The sequence below is a fragment of the Hippopotamus amphibius genome, chromosome 4 (assembly GCF_030028045.1).
Source record: "Hippopotamus amphibius kiboko isolate mHipAmp2 chromosome 4, mHipAmp2.hap2, whole genome shotgun sequence".
Classification (NCBI taxonomy): Eukaryota; Metazoa; Chordata; class Mammalia; order Artiodactyla; family Hippopotamidae; genus Hippopotamus; species Hippopotamus amphibius.
In genome coordinates, this window is record NC_080189.1 from 84748883 (window position 1) to 84772584 (window position 23702).

The 23702-nt window shown below is 38.7% G+C and overlaps 1 protein-coding gene across 3 annotated transcripts; it reads right to left on the bottom strand.

Annotated features, from left to right (window-relative positions):
• Window positions 1–598: 598 nt before the first annotated feature.
• CBLL1 (Cbl proto-oncogene like 1) lies at window positions 599–15092 on the bottom strand. Of its 3 annotated transcripts, XM_057733434.1 has the most exons (7): window positions 14814–14920; window positions 12667–12745; window positions 9332–9499; window positions 6353–6453; window positions 5871–5954; window positions 4741–4814; window positions 599–2146 (listed from the first exon to the last, which is right to left on the bottom strand). In XM_057733434.1, exons 3-7 carry the CDS (start codon window positions 9360–9362, stop codon window positions 1111–1113), a joined length of 1326 nt encoding a protein of 441 aa, XP_057589417.1. In that variant the 5' UTR covers window positions 9363–9499; window positions 12667–12745; window positions 14814–14920; the 3' UTR covers window positions 599–1110. The 3 variants fall into 3 exon arrangements, with proteins under 3 accessions (XP_057589417.1, XP_057589416.1, XP_057589415.1); XM_057733433.1 differs by lacking the exons at window positions 12667–12745; window positions 14814–14920 and adding an exon at window positions 14936–15092 and having other exon boundaries at window positions 6353–6450; XM_057733432.1 differs by lacking the exons at window positions 12667–12745; window positions 14814–14920 and adding an exon at window positions 14936–15085.
• Window positions 15093–23702: the final 8610 nt, after the last annotated feature.

The window sequence follows — 23702 nt, forward strand, 5'->3', positions numbered from 1 at the left end:
CTTATCATACAGTCATGAAACCTGAGCAACAAAAGTATGTGATTACAAGAATGTCCTTCATTAATACAGTATTCAAATTCCTCCATGGCATTCAAATTATATTTAAAACCTAATAAACAAGAACCCACTTAAGCACAGGATCAAATTCCACCATGAAATGAGGAATTACATAAAGCCTATTCGCCCTAAATATTTAAGACAACGCGCAGAGAGGAACACACTTCATCTAAAGAACACCATTTAAACAGTTCTATAAAATAATGTTACTTAAGATTAATGTGTGGTGCATCACGTGATTCCAACTATTCAGTAAAAAGCATTAATGAGTAACAGCATCCCCAATAGCTTGGAGCCTATACAGTTGATTACTCTGGCCATATCTTTTCAAATAACGAGCAATGCCTTTTAACATTACAAACGTAAGTATTCCTTAGTACTGGAATTCCAATGTATTGTGGTGCTCCTGAGGCTGCCTACAAATGAAAAGGCATCCAAGTGAAGTGCATTATACACCTAATATACCTCAAAATTTCAGTGCCTAAAATGTGAAATAATTTTCTACCATTTAACAGTCTGCCTTACAGTAAATTCTAGTAGATTTTTACTTTTAGGATTTTATTGTAACTTTGGGAAATTAGTGGTAAAACATATGGTTTAAAAAACAGTATGTGGCTGCACTTAAGTTCACATAAAAATAGCATTTTTACAACCATATTGAAATTTAATCCCTTTACACAGGTTAACAAAATGTATCACAAGAAAAACTAAACATTGGGTTTAACAAAAGCAATACTTTTGAAAGTGGAACGATGAAAAACTTTTTTCAAATTTTTTACAAATGGTCACCTCTGGGTCAATTTACCACACTAGGGGAACAAAGTTGTTAAAATATAGTTGTGCTCAACTGAGCCACTTATCTGCACTACAGTATAGTACTTGAAATCAATCCTAAGGTCAAGATTTCAAACCATTTTAACAGATAAGACCCTAAGTGTCTTACAGCCACCTCAGCAAGAGGTGCCTTTCCTTCCCCCAGTCAAAGCTTAATTAAAAGATTGACTATACATAAGTTTTGTATCCTCATCATATCTTCAGTTCAAAATACTATTATCATTGGTAATACGGTCTATATCTTGTCTGATCTGGATGATGTGGTCCAGGAAGTGGGGTTTGAGAAGGCGGACCCTGCATTCGTGGAGGAGGAGGTGGCCCTCTTGGTGCAGGCCATATACCAGGACTCATTCCCCCTGGCTGTGTAAATGGAGGGCTCAGAGTTCCTTGATCTTCAGTGAACTGGGGTAAAGAGTTAGGATTATAATGGTGAGGAGGGGGTGCAGTTACAGGTGGACCACCGTGCTGCGGTGGGGGCGGTCCTGGAGGAGGATGATTCATATAAGGTGGCATCTGGGCAATAATATGTCCAGGGGGAGGGGTGATTGGTGGTGGAGCAGAGGTCATTGGTGGAGGTGGAGCTTGGCTGTACACCAAGTGAGGAGTACCTGCAGCCTGGGGCGGATGTGGCAGTGGATGGCTTATTGGAGGTGGAGGAGGTGGGGGTGGTGCATAATGTTGCTGTGGAGGCATAATATGATGAGGGTGCGAGACCACTGGCTGACCCTGATATTCAGGATGGTGGTGAGCAGGTGCTGGGGCAGGAGGTGGTGGTTCTCTAGCACCTGAATTGGAGTCATCCTGAATAGGGACAGTTATTAAATTGCTGTGTTTTCTTGTTGAAATACGAAAGGTTTCCTGACTGACCGAGCGAGGTGGAGGTGGAGCCATGGACAACTCTGCCGGAGGAGCACGGATATCCTCATGTGGCTGATTATAGTGCTCGTGGGGCACATGCTGCAAAGGAGGTGGTGGCATCATGATGTGCTGCTTTGGCGGAATATGGCTCATATGGTGCTTGTCTGGCGGCATTATAAAACGATCGGGGATTTCAGCTGGTGGTGGGGCAATAGGAGGATGAACATTTTCAAGTGAAGCACGGGGAACAGGTTTTCCAGCTCTCATGTGGCGATGGTTGATATGAGCCTGTAAGTCTCTCTGAGACAAGTATGTTCTCTTGCACCCTTGAACAATGCTACACATGAAGAGAGAACCTCGTGTACACTGCTCAATTCGCTGCACAGGATCACTACAGCTAAATCAGAAGGGGAAAAAAGTTGGATTTACTAAAAACAGACTATATAAAAATAATGCACTTAATTTCAAAGATATGACTAGTTTTAAATTTTGTTATGGAAAATATCACCAAAGTTCACAATTAAAAGTTATAGTTACTGTAAGTGAACCTTTAATCTTTTCCTCTTGGTGGTCTGTTTGCTATTATTAAGCATCAGCATTTCTGTCCACATGAGAGCACTTAAGAAAAAATTCAAAGTGTTTATCAAAGCAGAATATATTTTAAGAAAAGACCTTTTCTTTCCAAGACCTGGAATTTACCTGATTTTCTCAAACAACTCTAAGCTTTGCATCCATTTGCAAAAAAAAATTCAGGAAGGGCAAACCAAAGGACCTGTCACAATCATGGAATTCAAACTTGTACAGTATTTAATGAGTAGTAAGTATTTTCTGAGCAAATAATACTAAGTGGAAGACAGTAAGTGGAAGGATGCTGTAAGAACTACAAAAATAAATAGCATCATCCTAATCATCAAGGTCCTTGACATTAAACAACATCAACGATTTAAATTCAAACCCTTAACACCAAGAGTCCCTTCCAGAAGGGGTCTTTATGAATTGTCAGACAAATTAACTTCTACAAAGTATTACACACTCCTGCTTTTCTAAATTATAACTGCTAAATTTAACTCAATATTTTCTTAATGAATCAGGGTCAAACTGCGTTCTTCATTCACTATTTTTAATCCACTCTTGCCACTGGAGTCTTCTTGAAATAGTGGAAAGAGGACTGAACTAGGAATTGGAACTGGGATCTAGTATTGACTCTGAGATCTTGGAGACATCATTTAAACTTTGTTTCTTTATCTGTAAAATGGGGTTAAAACATCTAACCTAACTCATGATGTTTTTATATTTACTTCCCCCTGCTTAAAACAGTATCCATAACATCAACAAAACAGTGAAAATGACAGGACTTAATGACTAATTAAGCACTATACATGTACAAGCTATTACCACTGAATATGTGTGTCAGGTCATATGACACTATATTAAATGACTTTATAGTCTTGATTTTGAGTGGTATCTGTTTTTTCTTCCTCACTGTAGGCTGGTACTCCTTCATGATACTAGGAGGCTTCCCTTTAGCAGCCATTTCACACACTTCTCATTTTTTGCTTCTAATTTGCTATAAGCTCCAAAATAGCTCCACAGTAACAGGATGTGAGTCACTTCTTTTGGGTGATGCTTAAGCATTAGAATGTAATATTTATATATATTTGGTTTGCCATTTTTTCATTTCTTGACCTGGGTCTGCTAATCCAGATAGGCTTATGTTCTAATATATCTAAGAGTCAACCAGTGAGATGCTTACTGGAGTCACAATGAATACCTTGAAAACTAAATTCCCTTTTGAATATTAACATTAGAACACTTACATAAAAGAGAAAACCTCTGATGTTTTAAACATCCAAAATCCCTTATCCCAATAAGGCAATCAAATTTACTATATAGTTTAAAGTAGATGTACACCATGTTGGAAAAATAAGGCACTACAGAAAATTAGGCAAAAAGTAAATATGCACTTTTAATTTCAAAACCCTTCTGAATTATAATAACAAAAAGGAAATATTCTTTAAACTCACACTATAAATTTTATAATCTGGGACTTTAAAGGGCTAATAAAAATATGCCCAGAGAATTAGTTGTTATCGGTTTGTCAATGAATCAACCATTCTCTCTGAGTGAAGCCAATCTTCCTACACCATAAAAGAAAATTATCCCTTACAACTGTCTATAGCTTCGTTATCAACTAATACTACAATCCCTGGGATAGGTTCTGACATAGGTTATGAGGAATCTAGGAAGCCTACAGTTGTTCCAAAGAAGTTTCTCTCAAAACTTTTCACAAACCTTCTATCAGGGGTTCTGAATTGATATAAAAATTCATAGTTTATTCTGGATCCTTCAAGACCATCTCCAAATAGATCACTATCAACCAACACCTCCAGATAGTCATAACTTGTCTGAGTCTATCTTAGAACATGATGGTGTTCAAAGACATACTCAAGAAAGAATAATCAGATTTGATGGTAATAAGTAAGAGCTTATACTAACATAGTACTTGCTATATGCAACATACTAGATATGTATTAACTCATTTACTTCTAATAATAACCCAGGGAGGTAAGTACTATTATTAGCTCCATTTTATAGATGAAGAAATCACCTATATCACACAGCTAATAAATAACAGAATACAGATTTGAAACCAGGAATTCTAATTCCAGAGTCTTTGCTCTCAATCGCTACGTGATACTACCTCTCTAGCGTCCCATTAAAACAAAAAAATAACTATCTTTGGTTTATAACGCTAACTTTGTGATGGCACATATACTTTTTACTTTGGCCAATTTGAATTGATTGATAATAGCTAATTAGCCCTATCTTAAGGAGAAGGCTAAGGCCAACTCTAGGCTCACAGAGAAACATTAGTCATGTCTACACATTTGATATCCTGCCATTGATCTATATCACACCCTGATCTTTAACCTACACTATAAATCATTATATCACAAACTTTATTATTTAAACATTGAATGATGATCTTACCCTGGACACATCTTATCTCCCTTTTTTTCATGTAAAATAGCACAGTCATAGCAAAAAACATGCTTGCATGGAATCTGTGAACAAAAACATGTTATAGTTACGCATACTAGAACAAATTTAAACATTTCCATAAAAAAATTACAGTAAGCACAGAGACCTAGACATAGAAGGCATTTGAGAACTGTTTGTTAAAATGAACATTTATTAAGTACTATTTACAACAGTTAGCCTTTTCCAGTCATGAAGCTCTTTATGAGAATGTGATGAAAATTTTGGGCCCTTTCCCCCAAAAAACATAAACATGCACATTTGCTTACACATTTCATGGTCCCTACAGGTTAAAAGTTCCTGAAGAATACTGTATAATGTTTTATCTAATCCTATATCTCCTGAAAGTATTCCAAGGCAGTAAAAGAACAAATATCTTCTTCATTTAATATAAGTAGACTTCTTCCCTGTAGTCTTAAGTTAATGAACTTACAAATATTTAAAAACAAATCAGAAGGACACAGTAAAATGTTACACCATTTTAAACCTCACAGTCCATTATTGTTATTTAGCTATGTTAAACAGCAAAGCAACAGAGCATAATCCATGCCTTCTACCATGACAGATATATCACTAAACTCAATTTTTTCCCAACAAAAATGTAAAACTATCTTTTTATATGTCAAAATTACCATAAAATTACAGTGAGCGCTGTATTTGTTTAAATGCTTAAGAGTTCAATTCTCAGAAATCATATATAATATTAATTCAGTTTTATATTAAAAATTACAGCCTTCAGAAATGAGTAACTGATTTTATTCTGTTAAGCGCAGAAAAAAAACACTTTTCCTTAATAAACTAGAATTAATGTAAACTAACAGGTATTGAACAGTCCAAGGAAATTATTTAGTTTACAGAATTAGTTTCCTTAATTAATATTTTACAAGCAATTCAAGAATTTGTCAAAATAATTTTATTAAATGCATATTATTCTCAAATCTCCCTTAACTATTTTATACTTATTTAAAATGTTATAAACGTAATCACTAAACAATAATAAATCTATCTACTTAAAATTCAGAATTTTACCTCTACGCAAATATATACATTTACAAAAACAGATTTAATTTAGTTTTACTCACCATTCGGCCATAGATTTTAATAGGCAATCCACATTTGTCACAGAAATGAACTGGTGTATCATCCTTTTCACCTAGGATGTTTATCTGTTGAAAGGATATAATTAAATTTTCCTTAAGCATTTCTAAAAATTATGTCTATAATTTATACAATGAATTGGTCAATATTTTATAAAAATTATTAAAACAATTAGAAATGAAGGTTTCTTGGTATAAGCCCCACAATGCCACATTATTTGGGCCACCATCAGTTTTGGGAGTTTTTTTCTCTTAAACAGTGTTAATGGTTATTGCTTTTACTTGACTTCACTGAAAATCACTTCAGATTAATAGTGAAATAGGTCATTAATAAACAAATGATTTGTGGGTACTGAAAGCTATAACTATAATAAAAGTTCATACCATTCTTTGTGAGTCTGAATTGTTCTAATAAAGTATTTAAAATATCTTATTGTTCTAATAAAATTTTTTATTTTTAGTTATACCTGAAAGTCCCAAAAAAGGTGTCCAGGAAATCTTCGCTGATTTCCAAACAGTTCGCCCCCTTTACAGTCATACCGTTCTTCTTCATTATAATCAAATCCTTCTGAGAAAACAAAGTGTTACTTATTAACTTTTCACATTTCAAAAACACCAGCTAGAAATGATCTTAGCAATCACATAGTCCAACTTTCACCACTGAGAATACTGCAGTACTGGAGACCATAACATCACAGAGAAGATCAGTGGCAGAGCTAGAAACAGATCTCAGATCTCTTCACTCCCATTCAAGTGCTCTTATTAATTCACCAGACTATTTCTAGTATAAAACTACTAATTATCATCATCATGATTATTACACAAATAAAAGATAATGATTGCCATTTATTCTGATCTATCTGTAAAAGTGGTATTATGTGGTAAGAAACTGGTATTATTGCCAAAGGATTAATGAAAACATAAAGAACTCTACAGACTTTCTTCTTATGACTTATTAAATTAGGTATCCTCTTCTTCAGCTTTAAATGGAGCCTGATTTTAGAAACATCAGCATATTCATACTTCATCCTTTCAGTTAAAACCTCTCCCTGGTTAATCACCCAAACAGCGAATTTACATCATATCTACTTACAAGTATCCTCCCCTACACTGCATACATCAATATCAATAAACTTAAGACAATATGAAGATCAAATGGGCTCAATTTCTCTGAACTAATTAAAAAGTTAGTGGTAATCCTCTCATCTCATACAAAAGAAAAGAAAAGAAAACTAGAGAACGGTCTGAATGGGGATTCTAGGTAGAATCCAGTTACCTAAAGTAAAGCTGAGAAGACAAATCTATCCCTCCAAGGTGTCAGGCTTCTCACACTCTTTTGGCCCTAGTACTGGTAAACAGAGTAGCCAAAACACACAAGTCTTAACTTTACTCACATGGCTACATTACAGCACCTGCACAGACACATGGTCACAAATGGGGACAGGCACACAGGCAAGAATTTTTTGAAGCTGATATAGATATACCAGTGTACTGCTATCTAATTACCTCCAACACAAAAGCAGAATTCTTTATAAGTTACATCTGAGTGAACCTAGGCTCTTATATGGCCCATTTATACCATATAAAAGCTGCTGTCATCTAAAACTCAAAATAAGTTAATTTTTCTACTTATCTAAAACTCAGAAAATTACTGAGCAGAATAACAGCCAAGAAAATAAGCAGCATGTTATCATTTTTCATAGTTCAACCTGTACTCCCATCGTTAAGCTATACATATATTTGTAGACATAACATACCAGCTGCTGCTGCTCTATCAATAACCTAAGATATCCTGCCTCTGGCCTTTCTGGTTTTTAAATAATTTCTTAGAACTACACAGTAATATATAAATAAATTCTTGTGTAACAGTAAAACAATGCAAAAAAGCTAAAATCCCCTTTCTATCCTTTTCCCCTCAGGTATCTCTTCAGCCCCTCCCACTTCAAGTGCACACCCCTTTTTGGTTTTAATAACCCAATACATATCCATAAAAGTTTCAAAGCAGGGATCAGCAAACCTTTTCTGCTTAAAGCCCAATTAAGTAAATATTTTAGGCTCTGTAGGCCATACCTGCAGTTACTCAACCATGCCAATATAGTGTGAAAGCAGCCATAGACAATACTTAAATGAATGGGCATGGATGTGTTCCAATAAAACTTAATTTACGAAAAAACAGAACTGGATTTGTCCCATAGGCCATAGTTTGCTAACCCTGTACTAAATGCTAAGATGCGAAAACTGTCTTATACTCGTGAAATGGGGAAAGGCCTTTCTAAGGATGACAGAAAACCCAGAAGTCAAAGAAAAGACTGGCTATTTGACTACATAGAATCATCAAGCTTCTTTTCTCTACAATAAAAATTTTATATATAAAACTCAAAAGACAAATGGGGGATATACACAATACATGACAAAAAGCCAGTTTATTAATATACAAAGAACTCATAAGAATCAAGAAAAAGACAACCAAACAGAAAAAAAAATGGGAAAAGGATATGAACACATAATCCTAGGCAAGAGAAATGACCCATGCTATGAAAAAATATACAACCCCACTCGTAATTAAAGAAATGTATATCAGAACAAAAATTTGTAAAGGTTAATAGTACCAATATTGGTCTGGGAGTATAAAGTGATGCACTGTTTTTGAAGAGCCATTTGACAACATCTGTCAAATTCTAAAATGCACAAATTACAAAATCCACCAAGTTCTAAAATGCCCACAGGGAATTCCACTTAATGCACTGTGGTGACCTAAATGGGAAGGAAACCAAAAAAATAGGGGATATATGTATATGTATAGCTGATTCTTTTTGCTGTACAGTAGAAACTAACACAACACTGACTATATTTCCAATAAAAGTTAATTTAAATAAGTAAAATAAAATGCCCAAATTCATGCAAAGTTTAAATTCTATAAAATATACATTCTAAGGCATATATACAAGGATATTTACTGCAAAATTGTTTTTAACAGCAAAAAATTTAAAAAACTGTTAAATAAATTATGGTATATCCATAAGTGAAATACTTAAACTTATTTTTGTAAATGAGATACACCCATATGCATTGAGAAGGCAAAATCTCACATGCATCTTACATGAAAAAAAGGGCAGTTATATATAAAGTAACTATGAAAAATTCATACCAGGGATAATTTGGGAGGAGAGGGACAATTTTACTTTTAATATTATGTATGCTGCAATATTGTTTAGATTTTTAAGAGGCGGTGTTACTTTCAACAACAAAAGAAAATAAACCAAAAATATTTATAATGGGAGATAAAAGTAAAATATGCCAAAATGAGAAGTCAAAAAGACTGAAAAAGGAAAAGAGTATGTACGATTAAAAAAGAGGTGGATAAAAGTAAACAAAATCACATGGTTTATTTGGTGGAATCAGATATAAAAGAAAGACTTTTGGATCTGTTAGTTTAAACAAATTACCTTCATCACCAGCTGGAGCCTTTGCAGGCATCCTGTTTATAGTCCTTGGAGTTCGAGGTGAAGCTTTGGCTTTGTTCCCTTGTTTGGAGATGAGTTTTATAGGAATTCGTCTTCGAACATCAAGACCACCCAATGATCCAGAACTATTAGTGCCTTGTAACTCATTGTCTATGTTAGAAAAAAAAAAGTTGTAATTTCTTTTAGTTTTTCTTTTGGAAGATTATTCTGCCACAGGTATTAAAGCAACATACCCAACATTATCAAGGGCTGAATATCTGGGTTCTGATTTTAAATACTATGCTATATATAAGTTCAAGTACTAATTTTCTCTACTTTGGATAAACCCTTAAAGCAATGCTTTTTGAGACACAGAACCCTTTAAAAAGTTAACAGAAGTTATAGCACCTCTCCCTAAAAAAGTGGACAATAAAATTTACATGTAATTCCAGAGAGGTTTACAGAAACATAAAACCCTTCATGAACCTAAGATAAGAACCTCTGTCTTGGAACTATAAGATTTTTTAAAAGAAGAAGAAAGGTAAAGGAGGAAGAACAGAAAGAATCCATCACTACGTCCATTAAGTATGCAAAGCAGGCACTCAATAAACTTAGTAATCTGCATCTACGTCAGGACAATCAGTAATTCTGGAAACACAAAACTAACACTGACAATAGTAAAATTAAATAAATAATGCACTGAAAATAAAGTTAGTTTTAGGGATGTGATTATTCTCTTAAGTGTGAAATAGTTTTTCTAAAAAGCATTCAGGAATATAGTAAAAATTATACCATTTAGTAGTAAAAACACACACTAATGTACTTGTGCTATAACATTTCTAAATGAACACATGTAACTGTGTTATTCTTGCTCAGCACTGTAATGGAAAACTATAGTTTAGGAGGATGCAAGGTTCCTGTACTTCAACTAGGCCTAAACTTGCTACATCCCTGTTATTAGCTTAGGAATCAAATTTACTCATATCCCATGAGTAACAGGAGGATTATTTCATAGAACTGACTCTATGTGAAGATTAAAAGCCACCTTTTTTCAAGTCCATGACAAGATGTTATAATTCAGAAAATATTTACCTTTACCTACTAAAGCTAGGAAAGTGCCCTAAAGTAAGAAGTACAAATAATTTTTTAAATAGTAATGTTCTAAACACAACAATTAGTGAACAAGGTTGTGTAAGTGTCACTGCAGCAGAAAGTACAATCCAGACTGACAGCCAAACTGTCCACATTACATTCAGTAAAGCCAAATTTGGAAGTGGTATCCTAATCAGCACTAATGATCTCCAAGGGTACTAGAATTACAGCCACATGTTAAACTCACATTGATTTGCACTCTTTCTGAATAACAGCTAGAACAAAACCAAAAATCAGTCCTTAACAATTAAGTTAAATATCTTTCAGTCTACTTTCTAGGGCAAGAATAAAGACGCAGATGTAGAGAACGGATTTGAGGACACCAGTGGGTGGAGGAAGGGGAAGTTGGGATGAAGTGAGAGAGTAGCATTGACATATGTGCACTACCAAAAGTAAAATAGATAGCTAGTGGGAAGATGCTGTATAACACAGGGAGATCAACTCGATGATGGGTGATGACCTAGAGCGGTGGGAGGGAGGCTCAAGAGGGAGGTGATATATATATAAATACAGCTGATTCACTTTGTTGTACAGCAGAAACTAGCACAACAGTGTAAAGCAATTATACTCCAATAAAGATCTGAAAAACAAAAAAATAGTAGGGTGGAAACCCAATGAAGTGGATTGAAGAGACAATGGTGGAGATAGATAGATGTATGATATACACATCTCTCTAAATGAGACAGGTTAGAGAGAAGTTTGAGGTCAAAATAAGCTTCTGTTTAATTTTTTTTAAGATCAGTGGCATTAAAGCACATTTGTACGCTAATGAGAATAAATTAGAAGAAAGGCGGGAAAATTCATGGGAAAGGGATTACATGGATAAAGTCTTACATTAGGATAAATCCAACTTGATCAACTCAACACTTCACAAAATGTATTAACAATCCGAATAATGTATTTCATCTGCTTTCACTTTAGTAGCTTATTTATGTAAAAATACCTACAAGTAATAGCAAAGAGACAGGTATGATAGGATTTTTTTTTTTTTTTTTGCTTAAAAAGTATTCCTGATTTTCCAATGAACTAAAAAAAGCAAGCTGTTGTAAACAGTTCAATGTTGTCCTTCGGATAGCAAAAGGCCTCTTAACAGTTTTACTTTGGTGAATGATCAAAATACCAACACTTCATTACTACAAGTCCTTTTCACACCACCCTGGACACTTGAGGTCACTACTGTGGCTTGCTTAGCCTATTATGACTTTGAAGAGCCTGCTGCCCTCTAACACCTAGCAGCCTGCCTCAGACTGCAAGTTCAAAAGCAAAGTACAGTGGCTAAGTGACATCACTCTAGGTTTGTCTTGGAGTTTGCAGTGTTTTATTAAGAATCAGAACATACAGTGCAATTTCCTTTTGAATACAACAACTAAAAACATAAAGCCCTAACAACAAAAGTCCGTGGATATTACAGAAAGTGAGAATTAGGGATATAACTGCCCATAAAGTGAAATCCACTTTAAAAACACATAACTTTTATATTATATAGGTTTTTTAAAAGATTTTGTGTAGAATATTACCTTGAGAAATATTTTTTACAAAACTTAGGTTACAGTTATAAGTGCTAATTCTTAGACTAGCCAAAGAATGAATCAAGTGTTAAGAAGGAGTTTCTTGGAGTAATTTTTCCAGCAAAATTCTATTACAACACCACAGGATACCCTTCATTTTATGATTGACTTTTTCAGCACGACCACAAAACCAGTCATTTTTGCGTAACATTCGAGGGTTTCATCAATTTCCCCAAGGGCTTCTCTTAACCCTTTGATATTAGAATTATCCTTTTGAGACGCCTATCCTGTCATGTCTTCAAATCACTGGCTAACTGACATTTCCTCACTTGACAAAGATTTTATTTGTGATTCAAACAATTACCAAATTCACATTTACGAATTTCATGAAAATTGGAATCTTCTGTAATCACAATCAACATACAGCATCTGATATCATTTCCTGATACGAAACACTAAGGACACTGCACTGAAATTAACTAAAAGAATAGAGAAAAAGCTGGTGTTAAGCAGGGATATCTGAGCAGTAACTAATTGAAGTGGTCAGTCCATTAGTGCAGGATCCTCAACCTTTCTGGCCCCAGTGGCCGGTTTCATCTGGGATGGGGGCGCAGGGGGAATGATGGTTCCGGCAGGGAATGAGCGTGATGGCGAGCAGATAAACCCTCGCCTGCTCACCTGCCGTTCACCTTCTGCTGTGAGGCCCCGTTTCACGGTGCCAGCAGTCCGCGGCTCGGGGACTGGGGACCAGGGACCCCTGTATTAGTGAATATTTTCATGTTCGGATGACTTTTACTTTCTTAGGCAAACTTTTAACAGGATAATAAATGCTCAGATACATACCCACCCACATTACAATTTCCTAACATAACATCCTCTAAACTGTGGAAGGTGCTTGACTCCCAATTCCAGTAAGAGGCTCAAATGAGAAACATTTGCTAACGTGGCATGTCTGCAGCCCCAACGCCAAGATTTTAGAGTTTCGATTCTATAAAATTTCCAAACACTACTGTTCCTTAGAGCCTGGTTCTAGGTCCTGTTCTCTTCTATATTCCCTTTCTTTAAGTGATTTGTGGTACTAAGTCCCAAATAAACTCCCCGCTGATCTCCACTTGATATCTCCCCTTGTATGTCTCAACACACATCTCATACTTAGCGGTCCAAAATCTTCTTCCCAAATTCCCATTTCTCACCTCTACTACATTTAAAAAAAAAATGTTTTTCTCCCAAGTCTTCCAGTAAGGGAGACTACTCAAACTAGAAACCTAGGCACGTTTCCTTTCTCTCACATGCCTCCAAACCAATCCACCACTGCGTGTTTGAGTTCTACCACCAAGAGTCACTGAATCTGCCCACTTCCCTCTTCACTAAACCAAGCCACCTTCACTAAGCCAAGCCTCCCTTCTGATCTAACGCAATCACCTCCTACATTTTCTATTTTCTATTATTCTTGCCTTCTTCTCTTACACCATTCACCACAGAACAACCTATTAAGTTTTAAAAAGAGATTATGTTCCTCCTCTACTGCTGTTCAACGGCTTCATACTGCACTTAAAATAGCATTCAAATCTTTACCATGGACTTCAAAGTCTTGTACAGCCTGACTCCTGCCTTCCTTTCCAATCTCATCTTAGGGCTCTTTCCCTCTAGTTAACTAGGTGCAGTTGATTGGGCTTCTCTATATTTTCCTCCCTCAAAGTCCTTGATATTGATACTTGCTGTAAATGCTTTCCTTGTGATTTATTCCATGCTGGATTCTTCTCAACCACCGGATCTCAGTTTGCGAATGTAACTTTTCCAGACAGACCTTCGCTGACCACCCTCTCTGAAGCTTCCTCCTAACGGTCTTTACCACAGCACCCGTTTATCTTATTCAAAACACTCATCATAATCTGTAACATTGAAGTTTTCTAAAAAAACTTGTTTATTGTGTCTTTCCCAATAGGACATAACCTTCAAGAGAAAAGGGACTCAGTCCGTCTTGTTTACCATTCCATCTCCAAGCCTAGCATGTGTATATATGTAAGTGTGTATATACATACACACATAACATATTCATATATATGTATGAGTGTGTGTGTGTATATATATATAATTAAGTAGATAATTGATGACTGAGGAATCCTAACCAATACTTAATACTGGAAAAAGCCTTCCCCCACCCCCCCACCTGTAATATGGCTAATGTAACTGAACGGAGCAGTATCTAACTCCAAATGCACTCATTCAACATCCAAAAACCACAAGGAAGCAAAAGCCAAAGAACACCTAACAAAGAGTGGAGCCATTCTTACTTGGAGAAAGGGATGAAGATATCTCGATTTTAAGCTCAAGACTGGTGGTTAAGGACCACAGCCGAAGCACGGGATATGCTTTAGGCTTAAGCAAAAAAGCTGCTCCCGGTATGATTCCGAAAACCATATCCGAGTCCCTTCTCCCACCTCTACTCCATGAAAGACCGAAGAGACAATAACGGCAAGTGGTGACCACCGCAGCACCCGCCCAAAGCTGACTGAGACAGCAGGAAGTCTCCAACCCACTCTCGCGCATCGACTCCCAGCGTAATGAAGCTTCCCGGACTCCGAGACTGGAATCTACCCGCCAGTCCCCCTAACGTAGGGCAGAGCACTCAAGACGAGGAAAAAAAATAGCCGGCGCTCTCTCCTCCCTGCGAAGCCCGCGCCGCCCGCCGTCCCGGCTCGGAGCTCAGCACAAGCAGAGAAGGAGGGGCTGTTGCCGGCACGGAGGCTGTAGGTATCACACGGGAGAGTAGGCCAGGAAGTAGCAGGCCCTGGCCGGACACGCGGAGGGGTCTGTGAGATTACTTTCTCGCCGCCACACCCCAGTGCTGTAGGGCGAGCGTAACCCTCTATGCTCGCTGGGCGACCAGTCCCAGGCCGGCCAAGGGGGCATGGAACCGGGACCCCCGCTGCCTCCGCCTCCTTACCAGTGTGATCCATGATTCGGCTCGCAGGGCACAGTGGGAGCGGAAGTCAACCGCGCCGGAGTTGCAGGGAGCGCGTGCGCGATACCTTCCGGAGCCTGGGAGGCGGAAGTGCGACCAGGTTGCCCGGGTTCGGGCCTCCAATGGCTTCCTTCTCTCGCGACCGCTAGCCAGCTCCAGTGAGGGAGTCGGGCATAGTTCGGGCAGAGAGAGAACGAGCGAGTACGCGGAGAGCTTCAATGTCGAGGCTGTTAAGGATTCCTCTTATGTGCTTCCAGAGGAAGTAGCCTAGACCGACGGGAACGGGGGAGGGGGAAGAGTCGGTAGTAGCCGGAGGACTAAGCTCGCGGCAGGTAAGGCGGCCGCAGGCCCCCGCGGAGCTTTGCCTTCTGGGACTTGTAGTGCGCCGGGCGGCCAGGCCCAATGCGCAGGCTCGGCCGTTGAGCTGGCCCCACCCAGGCGGGCGGAGTAACGTTTTGGAATCCCCCGGAGTCTGTGAGCTACAGTCTCCGCCCCCGTCCCCCCCGCCCCGAGTCCGGGGAAAGTGTAAACATGCGCCATCCGGAAGGCGTCCTCCAGCTGGAGGTTGCCCGGGGGATGGTTGAGCTGTGTGAGGCTCCCAGCTAGAGGGAGACGCACTGTGCATAGTCTACATTTTGCTTTGTCGTGCGAGCTGCATAGACCCACGCAGAGCTGACTTGGGTATCTGCCCCCGTTCCCACCTCTAAAGTTGCTAACAGTTGAAACCCATTTCTAACGTTTGACTAGCACTCATTTTCTAGGGAAAACGCTTGTGGCGCTTTACCCCCCCCCCGCCCCGCCCCCAGAACACCCCCTCCTAAGGGGCCAGGTGGAGGGCGGATGCAGCGCCGCCGCCCCCTGTGAGGGGACAGCGGGGACTCCAGTGAAGAGTGGAGCTGAGGATGGGGAGAGCACGTTAGGGCTGGCCGCGAGGGAGCGGTGAAAAAGAGGAAAGGCCTGAAACGAGGAAGAGACAGTTACCGCCTCGGGCAGTACCTAGTTCCAGTTCTTGGTCCCAGGGGCTGGTGGTTGCTGCCGCCTTCATCGTCCTCTGCCGAAACAAAAGGCAAGTGCCAAAGAGTGATTCCTGAGGACCTTCAGGGCTGTCTCCACCTCGCGACCCTGGCGCATCTGTGTCCACTGCTTTCTCCAGCCCTTCACCCTTGATGCTCTCGAATGAGTAGGAAGGAGCACAGTTAGTGGGAAACACAAGCTGGGGAGTCAAGGGATTTGGGTTCTATTCTTGTCGTCCCTCGGTGACGACATCATTACCTTGTGTTATTTACGCTTTCAGTGCCAAAGTTCCTGGATCAATCAGAGATTACTGTATTGACCTCTTAGAGAAGCGGTTTCATGGTGCTGAATTCCGAATGAAGTGTGTGTAGCGGTGTGCTCTATTTGTATAGTTGAACAGTAAGAGCTCTGAATAATGATATGATGAGTAATACTGTAAGTGTTCTGTATTATCTGCTGAATGGTTTACTGGGATCTTTTTAAAGACTTTCCCACTATATCTGCAGCTTTATAAACAGGTTTTTAGGTGCATTCACAACTAAGGAGAATTGTGAATCAGAGTTATTCCTGCTTTTGTTAAAATGTAAGTTTCTGTTTTATAAGTGGTTTTCAAGATGCTTTCAATTGCTGGGCATTTTTTGTTTTGTTTTGCAGGTTGGGGGAAGCTTAACCTTTCTCCCATTCCTCCCTATTTCTCTAAATACAATGCTGATATGATCAGGCATTTTTCACCAATCTGGGGCATAAAAGAAGAAAGTTTTCACCTATGAAGTGCTCTTTTTTTTTTTCCTATCCTCATATTTAGCCTAGGAGCCATACTTCAGATGATGCAAATCCAGGTTCAGAATAATATTAGTGCCTGCTGATGCTAATATTTAAAGAATTAGAATAGAAAAGAGCCTTCAAACTGTTTTATATAATTTAATATGTAACTCAGAAGTTGTGTCAGCATTCTGTGGTGCATCGAGTTATGAAAATTTACTGAAAGGAAACTTATTTTTTTAATAAATTTTTTTATTTATTCATTTATTTATTGGTTGTATTTGGTCTTCATTGCTGTGCGTGGGCTTTTCTCTAGTTGCGATGAGCAGGGGCTGCTCTTCGTTGTGGTGCGCGGGCTTCTCATTGTGGTGGCTTCTCTTGTTGCAGAGCATGAGCTCTAGGTGCGTGGACTTCAGTAATTGTGGCATGTGGGCTCAATAGTTGTGGCTCTTGGGCTCTAGAGCACAGGCTCAGTAGTTGTGGCACATGAGCTTAGTTGCTCCGTGACATGTGGAATCTTCCCAGACGGTTCTCCTGCATTGGCATGCGGATTCTTAACCACTACACCACCAGGGAAGTCCAAGAAACTCACTTTAGATTTCTTGTTGATAAAGTGTTAAACATTTGTTGAATTATTTGATTTGAGCTCTGTTGCTTTTATGCATAGCTTTAAGCATCTGTGCTCTATATTCACTTTCCCCTTAACTGTAGTTGCCTCACTGTACCAGTGTAGTGGCAGTATAAGTTAATTTCTTTACCTAAACTAATAAATGAAACTGTATATAGACTTATATTTTATTACTGCCCTCTGGTATCCATTCTTGGTAACCTATAGCTGTAATCAGTCACAATTTCTTTATTGAAAGTCTACATTATACTTATTTTATAGCTTGATACTGTCCTAAGGTTTATAAAAGTGAAACGTCAGTGTAGTGGATAATCAGAAGTTCCAAGTTAAATATCATGTTTTCATCTTACTGACAGACATCTGCTAGCCTAAAAATTATAAGCTAATGCTCTTCAAGGTGTTTTGATGACCTTGCGTTTACATAGCACTGTTTACCTGTGAAAGAAATAGGATGCATATCAGAGAGCTTGTTTGAGGCTCCTCAATACCAGATCAAGGCAATAACCTTCATCTCCTGAATGCTTTTTTTTTTAACACTTTTTTTTTTCCAGCCGCACAGCGTGGAACATGGAATCTTAGTTCCCCGACCAAGGATCAAACATGCACCTTGTGATGTGGAAGCACCAAGTCTTTTTTTTTTTTTTTTAAGCTCTTTATTGGAGTATAATTGCTTTACACTGTGGTGCCAGTTTTTGCTGTACAGCAAAGTGAATCAGCTGTATTTATACATATATCCCCACATCCGCTCCCTCTCGCGACTCCCTCCCACCCTCCCTATCCCACCCCGCTAGGTCATCACCCATCATTGAGTTGATCTCCCTGTGTTATGCAGCAGCTTCCCACTAGCTATCTATTTTACATTTGGTAGTGTACATATGTCAATACTACTCTCTCACTTCATCCCAGCTTCCCCTTCGCCACCTCCCCCCCCCACCCCGAAGCACCAAGTCTTAACCACTGGACCACCAGGAAAGTCCCTCCTTAATGCTTTTTTAGTTGTTATCACACTGTAGTGCCTGAGACTGCAGAAGACAAGAACTGTGTAAATAATGGTCTCTACATCCAGGACCATACAGGCTACCATTTATAGAAATAATTAAAAACATGGATTTACAGTCTAAGTGTTTCAAGTGCTGCCTACATTCAGAGAAAATTATGAGCAGTAGAGCTGAGGGCAGTTAAGTAGGCTTTATGGAGGGATTTTAAAGTGGCCCTTGATGAATGGGATAGCATTTGAGGATGAGAGCAATGAAGGAGACACATCAAACAAGAAAGAACAAGAGCACGGCTGTGAGAATTGTCATAGCTTCTATAGAGGACAGCGATCAGCTTTGCTTTGTGCTATTGGTCCATGTTTGGGAGTACTGAAAAATAAGGTATGATTGTGGAGAACCCTGAAAAGTAAGATTTCAGAGTAACAGTTAAGAAAGAGCATATAAACAAAACCTAGCATGATGCATTTATATAGACAACACAATTCAGTGAGATATGTTTAAAAACAATGAGCAGATCTTAAATTTGGGTGGAAGGGAATCAATACTATTACACATAAAAATAATTGGCCAAGAAGCCTGAGATCCCCTATGGTGGCCAAAATGCCAGCAAGTGTGAGTGAACTGTAAATAAGAGAACTGACTAGGACAGTGTTCACTACACATGAACAACTTTGATAAGTAGAAACGGATGGGAAAGGTAGTAGAATATAGGGGTTAGATATATGGACTTGGGCGTTAACAAACTGGGGGTTCCAAGCCCAGCACAGTTGTGAGACTTTAGGCAGATTACCTAATCTTGTGGCTGAATTCTGTCATTTGTAAAATGGGGATAATAATAGTACCTACCTTTAGGATTGTTGTGAGAATTAAACGTTATTTTCTATCTAAAGCACTTAGTAGTCCTTATTGGCACACAGTGAACCCTTATTAGATGGTAGTTATTATTACCAGGGTAGTTACTATATTCATTGCTTTTTTTTTTTCACAATTTATTTTCTTTAACTCTACTAACTTTTTTATCGTAAAAACTTTTTTTAAAAAGTCTTATGGTAACAAATGTATACTCTGTTTTCTGGCATTATCTTTTTGTATATCACTTAGAAAACACTTCCTCAATCAAAATAATAAAAGCTTTCCTGAGGTGTATTCATTGTTTCATTCATTCAATGTGTATTCATTCATTCAAAAGTATTCATTGCTTCTTGAGGTGATAGTAAAGATTAAGTGAGATAACAGCACAGCAGCTGGCCCATTATTAAATGAGTGTTAAATGTTAGCTACAATTTCATTATTATCTATAAATATGGATTGGAGATTTGACAGTTGGGTCAGTAGGGAAGTTTTGGACCTGTTTGCATACTGAGGCAAACACAAAACAAGCCTGATGCTTAGCCAAGACTCTTTGACTTCTATTTATTGCGGTCAATTGAGTGATCACCTTCAAGCTTGATTGGCAGGCGGCTTCAGCCTCACACAGCCCCAGCTTCCTCCTCTCCCTGCCAGCTCTTGAAACAGCCCCAACATATTACCACAGCTAAGCGTTATCACGTATGGCAGCCAGCTTTCCAAAAACCATCAAAAACTGGGCAAGAGACAAATTCAGGGAACAAGAAGGAATTAAGTCCTCAAGGACTGAACATTGCTGACTGAAAGCATTTCCCCACTCTGGCCTGGCAACATATTTACCCATTTGGATAGGAACCTTTGATCTAGAGAGGCCCTGCAGCCTGCCTCCTTTTCTGAGAAGAACAATTTTGCAATGGGTATTCTTTCAGCTAGATAGGCCTGCTCCTCCCTAGTTCTTGAGCTAGGAGAGCATTGTCTTGATTTTTCCTCTCCACATTTCTGTTCATCTCACTCCTGAAAGAAGGCTTAGCAGAACAGTCTGTCATACTGTTTCCTAGACTTGACAGTATCCTTCGCTGCCACTCCATGCCAGTTGGAAGGGGCTTTCAGGCCTCCCTGGTATACTTGGTTTGTAAATAGGCCCTGTTACTGTTAAAGAAATGTCTCTCACTATCAGAAATATATTTTACATCATAGCCCAGTACAGAAACTTACACACATGTACATAAATATGTCATGAAACTATACTTACCCTTACTGTATGCCATGCTCTCTGCTATTTCTATTCTTTTCTGTCCCTTTTTTTTTTTTAATAATTGGTGGTTATGACTCACTAAAATGTTGAAGTGTACTGATGGCATGGAATTTAGATTTGAAAACCACCATATCTCCCATGGTGTTTTGAAGAGCTTATACTATTTTAGAAACGTCCAAGAGGAAGGGTGAATCTTTGCACTGGGGAAGACTTAATCCTTGTGTGGCTGTGCAGAGGGTGATGAGGAAGTAGGTATCCAAAATCAAAGAATGCCAGGGAACTCAAGAACCAGGCTCCTGGAGTTTCTTTCCAGTATTTGGTAATAGCTACCTCCTCAGAACTGGGTCTCCAAATGAACAAAAACAGTTTCTTAACAGTAGATTTAACACCCACCTGCCCCTCAGTTGAGGAAAATACTAGGCATAGATTTACAGTTCTTCTCCCACCTTAAAACTGCCTACCCATGAAGGCACCTACTCATATGCCACTTTCTCCATCAGGCCTTCTCTGTCTCATGCTTCCAGTAGGTAATATATGCAGTAAAGAAAGAGCATAGGCTTTGGCATCAGGCAGAGCTGGGTTCAAATCTCAACTCTCTCTGTGTGATATTGGACAATTACTCAAGCTCAATTTCTGTATCAGTAAAATGGGGGATAATACTAACATTCCTTGCAGAGTTGGTCTAAAAATCAAAGGAGAGAACATTTATCACTTACAAATAACAGGCCTTCAGTAAATGTTCATTTCCTTCATTCCTCTTGGTAATTACTGCCCCTTCAGAACTGTGTTTCTTTTAAGACATCACTATCTACTTCATATTGCAGCAGCATGCTTATTTTAGCCACCCTACAAGACAAGCTCTTAGAGGATAGCATCCATTAGTAATTCATATTTGTATAATACATAGTGTTTAGCAGAAGGTGCTCACAAAAATATCTGTTGACTTACTGAAGAATGCCATCAAAGATACTATGACCCTGTCAAATTTTTTTTTTAACTTTTGAACACAAATGGATGTGGCAAACAACTGGATAAAAGCCTATAATAAGGGGACATCCCTGGTGGTGCAGTGGTTAAGAATCTGCCTGCCAATGAAGGAGACACAGGTTCCATCCCTGGTCTGGGAAGATTCCTCATGCCTCGGAGTAACTAAGCCCGGAGCCACAACTACTGAGCCTGTGCTCTAGAGCCTGCACGCCACAACTACTGAGGCCCATGCACCCTAGAGCCTGTGCAACACAACTACTGAAGCCTGCGCACCTAGAGCCTGTGCTCTGCAACAAGAAAAGCCACAGCACTGAGAAGCCCCCACAGCGCAATAAAGAGTAGCCCCCACTCACCTCAACTAGAGAAAGCCTCCACTCAGCAGTGAAGACCCAATGCAGCCAAAAATAAAAAAATAAAAAATAAACTTACAATAAAAAATAACTGCAATAGGAGGGCACTGGCCACTAGAATTGTAAAGGATTAGTGACAATTTATTACACCAGTATTCATAGTTCATTCAATAAAATGAGCAAAGAACATCTATAAGCAAAGAACATGCTATAAAACAACAGCCCATATCTGCCAACATGAAGGAACTCAAGCAGCACAGCAAGCCTGAGCTTTTCTTGAGTGAGAAAAAAACTCTGTGTGTAGGTGTGTGCTTGTTTAAACATATACATGTATACCACAATGAAATCCAGCCAGTTAGGAGAGACATTAAAATGTAAGAAAGTGAATAACTGTGGTAAATAATTTATTCAAGTATTTATCAGTGCCACTCTTCTAGTTGCTTTGAATATATCAGTAAACAAAACAAATAGCCCACCTTGCCAGTGTGAAACTTACATTCTAGTGAAATATAGCTGGTTTGAATATGTAACTTTATAAATACTAAGCAACTATGGAAATTATGGTTGCAGAATAGAATGTGAATGTTATAAACAACAAAATAAAAACTATATAACTGAAAAATTTTAGAGAGGTGACAGAAAGCACGTGAGTACTAATTTTTCATGAATTGCCTACCCTTACTGTTTAAAATTGAGAAATAGTTAAAAATATTAAGAATAAGAACTCTGACTTCTGAAAAGTTTTCATAATTTCTTTTCTTAACCTAGAAAGAGCCTTTAGAAAGTAATACCCCCACGTTAAAGATAAAAATGCCCTACTTCATGTTCTTTTGTCATATCAAGTTCAAATAAAATTAGAATGTTTCAATTAAAAATAGCACCTATTGGGACTTCCTAGGTGACGCAGTGGTTAAGAATCCGCCTGCCAGTGCAGCAGACACGGGTTCGATCTCTGCTCCAGGAAGATCCTATATGCCACAGAGCAACTAAGCCTGTGAGCCACAACTATTGAGCCCATGTGCTGCAACTACTGAAGCCCACATGTCTAGAGCCCATGCTCCACAACAAGAGAAGCCACTGCAAAGAGGAGCCTGCACACCACAATGAAGTAGCTCCTGCTCACCTCAACTAGAGAAGGCCCGTGTGCAGCAATGAAGACCCAACACAGCCAATAAATAAATAAATTTATTAAAAAAAATAGCATCTATTGTAGAGCAGTCAGGGTCTAACTAGAAACTACTTCAAGTATTCTCAATAAGGGAATTTAGTGCAGAGACTTGTTATACAGGTAACGGAAGAGCTAAGAAGCCACATATGTCAATGAGGTGACCCAGCAGTTAGTGTAAGAGCCAGAAGCTATTGAAGCCTTAGGCTGAAGGGACAAAGGGAGAATACAGTGCTCCCTGAAACACAGGAGGCCAGAAAAAACACAACTGCTGTGAAGAATATACCCCTGTCTTCTCCCTTTCTGGTGGCCTCCAGTCTCCCATTAATTGACCCTGGCTGGATATCAGCTGGCACAGGAGCCAGGGAAATGCAGGCATCAAACCCCCCACAGTACTGAAAGCAGAGGCAGGACAAGGAATGCCCAGGCACACAGGCCTTGCATTGAATATAGAGTACTGTATTGTCTTTACAAAAGGATTACTACTCATCTACTAGATGTATAGAGATAGCTGGGCAAGCTATTCACCTGTGGTTAATAATGGTTATTTCTGTATAGACTGATTTTGAGTGATTCTTACATTCTTTATCCTTATAAATTTTTTTTTTGGCATTGTTGGGGAATTTTTTTAATTGGATTTTTAAAAATTTGTCATCCACATAGTTTAATGAGCTGAACCATTAATGAACATAAGTTTAAAACTATGGTAAATTTAGGCAGATTTCTAGAATTATGAACATACAGTGT

What these genes read in the sequence shown, in the direction of transcription:
- CBLL1 (XM_057733432.1), bottom strand. An exon ending in TTAAAATCTATGGCCGAATG is followed by an intron (nt 4,815 to 5,870) that starts GTGAGTAAAACT and finishes TTTTGTTCACAG; the next exon opens with ATTCCATGCAAGCATGTTTT. An exon ending in GGAGATAAGATGTGTCCAGG is followed by an intron (nt 2,147 to 4,740) that starts GTAAGATCATCA and finishes CTTCTGATTTAG; the next exon opens with CTGTAGTGATCCTGTGCAGC.